Here is a 3,142-nt window from a genome sequence, read left to right as displayed (position 1 = left end):
ACCAACTTGACCTCTTCAAAGATATTAGAGTAAAACTGTAGAAAGCTTAAATCTTTCCAGCGAGAATAACGAGTTATATATTCATAAAGATATATTAGTGTAATAGTGCAGAGTTATCATCTAATGAGCAACAATTGGTTTAAAATTTTTGGTTCAAGAATCTCCGATAAAGGTATTCTTGGTAAACCCCAAATCTATTATTCAAATGATTTTGTTTAGGTTGAGCTTCTATTTTCTCTGAAATTTAGTGATCTCTTAATTTTTTACTATTTAACTTTAAGAATGGCTTCTCTTTCTATTTTTCAGACGCTATAAATTATTTAAGAATGATTGTTTAAGAATGAATGTCTCCATGTTTTTCAATTTATGTTTAAGTTTCTGATTCTTGATATACAAAAAGAAGTCAATTAAGTGTTTTGAGAAGCAATTTCAATTATACTGTGCTAGCAACCAACACTATATTTAAAGGTTAGTGAAAATATCAAGTATCAAAATATAATTAAATTATGCAACATAGCTAGAATTTATAAGTAAATGTTAGTGAAGATATCAAGTGGTCCTTTTGTAGAGTTGTAGTATTAGTATTCAATAAGTTGTATTTGTTTTATTTTTTATAAAAGGAGTGTGATTGCTCTATTTATATCGTGTTTGTTTGTATTCTTGATAGACTCTTAAATTTATTGGACTTGTTTTTTGTAGGAAGTTCTTGTTCTTATAAATTGAGATGGACGTATTTTTGACGAAGTTTAATTCTTCTCAACCAAGTTCTACTCTTAGAAACAATTCCTCTCATCTTATAGATGAGTTTGATGAAAAATTACTCAATTCCGATCCTGGAGAGAGAGTACCCATTGATAAATATAGTCCTAGAATACGGGATGAAGTAAGAAGACACTACATTCAAAATGGACCTTTCCAACCGGTTGATCATAAGTTTCCTAAAACTTTATTTGGGAATAAAATGTGTCAATTTAGTCCGGGTTGGTTTAAAGATTCGTATTCTAGATGGTTGGAGTATAGTGTGAAGAAAGATGCCGCATTTTGTTTATGTTATTATTTATTCAAAAATGATTATGTTCATGGAAGCACGGGTGACTCTTTCACAAAAACAGGCTTTATGGCCTGGAATAAAGCTTCAGAAAGACTTGCTTTACATGTTAGTCAAGTAAATTGCCTCCACCACAAGTGTTTCAACAAGATGTTAGACTTATCAAATCAATCCCAATCAATTCAAGTTGCTTTTGATAAGCAATCTGAGAAATAAAGAAATGAGCACCGAATTCGTTTAAATGCATCAATCGATGTTGCAAGGCTCCTCTTGTACTTTGGATTGTCTTTTAGAGGTCACGATGAAAGTTATTCTTCAAAAAATAAAGGCCTTTTTCTAGGGCTTTTGAAATGGCTTGCAAAGAGGCTCCCTCAAGTGGATAGAGTCATATTGAAACATGCTCCAAAAAATGATATGATGACTTCGCCAAAAATTCAAAAGGACATTGTGAGTGCTTGTGCACAAGAATATTTCATACCATGAACAAATGTCCCTTGCTTTGCGGTATGTTGACAAAAAAGGCCAAGTGAACGAGCCATTTATTGGTCATGTTCGTGTTGGTGATACCTCTGCAAAATCGTTGAAGGAATCAATACTTTCTTTGCTTATGAAACACTCATTAAGTCCATCCAAAATATGTGGACAAGGGTATGATGGAGCTAGTAATATGCAAGGAAAAATAAATGGTCTTAAAGCTTTAATTTTGCAAGAAACTCCTTCGGCACATTACATTCATTGTTTTGCTCATCAATTACAGTTGACGCTTATAGCGGTTGCTAAAAAACATAAGGAGGTGGAAACTTTCTTTGCTATAGCTGCTAATGTGTTGAATGTGATTGGAGTATCCTTTAAGCGTAGAGATAAATTTCGGGACCATCAAGCAGAATTATTGGAGCAGTTGCTAGAGAGTGGTGAAGTTCAAAGTGGGAAAGGATTAAATCAAGAACGAGGGTTTCAAAGGCCAGGTGACACTCGTTGGGTATCACATTGTAAAACATTGGATAACTTTGTTGTTTTGTTTGCATCTATTGTTCATGTGTTTGGGGTGATTGAATATGAAGGTTCTGAGCTAATGATAGATTGCAAGCAGAAGCCTTTTTGAGTAAAATCAATTCATTTGAATTTGTGTTCATGCTTCACTTGATGTTGAAGATATTGTTGATGTCGAACGAGCTGAGTAAAGCTTTACAGAAGAAAGAGCATGATATTGTCAATGCCATAATATTTCTTTAACCTTACAAAGGATAGGTTGCAACAAATGAGAAATGAAGGATGGAAATCATTAATGGATGAAGTCTCTTTGTTTTGTGCTAAGCATGATATTTTAGTGCCCAATATGGAAGAATTCTATATTCCTGAAAAGTCGAAGCGTAGGCCTTCTAGTGTTACTTATTCACATCACTTACGTGTTGAGCTTTTCTACACAGTGATTGATTTGCAATTTCAGAAACTTAACAGTCGTTTTGATGTTGTTAGTGGTAACTTGCTTCTTGGTATGGCTAGCTTGAATCCAGTTAATTCGTTTGCTAATTTTGATAAGAAAAGAATAATGACATTGGCCAAGTATTATCCAGATGAGTTTGGTGAATTGAAGCTTCGAGATCTTAGTCACCAACTTGATACTTTCATATTGCACATGAAACATGGTGACCCTAGATTCTCGGATTTGAAAGGAATTGGTGATTTGGCAAAAGCGTTGGTTGAAGCAAATCTTGTGGAGGCATATTCACTTGTAAAGTTGACTCTAATTTTACCTGTCGCGACTGCAACAGTAGAAAGAGCATCTCATCCATGAAGTACATCAAAGATGAATTGCGTAGTAATATTGGTGATGCATTTTTAAATGATTGTTTAGTTTGTTACTTTGAAAAAGAAGTATTTGCAAATGTAAGCAATGATGCTATTATTGACCGTTTTCAGAGTATGAGAACGCGTCGAGTTCAAGTATAAGTGGATGATGTACTTTTGTTAAATTAGTATCAATTAAAGATATTCTATAATATTGAAGTTTGTATTTTGATTTAAGTTGTGCCTTCTTTAGTTCTCTTTTTGGGACAATAGTAGATTATTGTTTGTATGTCGCGAATTGCTATT

General features: G+C 33.5%; 2 protein-coding genes across 2 annotated transcripts; both read left to right on the top strand.

Annotated features, from left to right (window-relative positions):
* Window positions 1-1,535: 1,535 nt before the first annotated feature.
* Window positions 1,536-2,150, top strand: LOC107823980 (uncharacterized). Its single transcript, XM_016650690.1, has one exon. The coding sequence runs from the start codon at window positions 1,536-1,538 to the stop codon at window positions 2,148-2,150; it is 615 nt and encodes a 204-aa protein (XP_016506176.1).
* A 156-nt stretch (window positions 2,151-2,306) lies between these two features.
* Window positions 2,307-2,843, top strand: LOC142173314 (uncharacterized). The gene has a single exon (XM_075238762.1). It carries the CDS (start codon window positions 2,307-2,309, stop codon window positions 2,841-2,843), a length of 537 nt encoding a protein of 178 aa, XP_075094863.1.
* Window positions 2,844-3,142: the final 299 nt, after the last annotated feature.

The sequence above is a fragment of the Nicotiana tabacum genome, chromosome 19 (genome assembly GCF_000715075.1).
Source record: "Nicotiana tabacum cultivar K326 chromosome 19, ASM71507v2, whole genome shotgun sequence".
Lineage (NCBI taxonomy): Eukaryota > Viridiplantae > Streptophyta > Magnoliopsida > Solanales > Solanaceae > Nicotiana > Nicotiana tabacum.
This window is presented reverse-complemented; position numbering and strand designations above follow the sequence as displayed.

What these genes read in the sequence shown, in the direction of transcription:
- LOC107823980 (XM_016650690.1), top strand. Translation starts at nt 1,536, where the DNA reads ATGTCCCTTGCTTTGCGGTATGTTGACAAAAAAGGCCAAGTGAACGAG.
- LOC142173314 (XM_075238762.1), top strand. Translation starts at nt 2,307, where the DNA reads ATGAGAAATGAAGGATGGAAATCATTAATGGATGAAGTCTCTTTGTTT.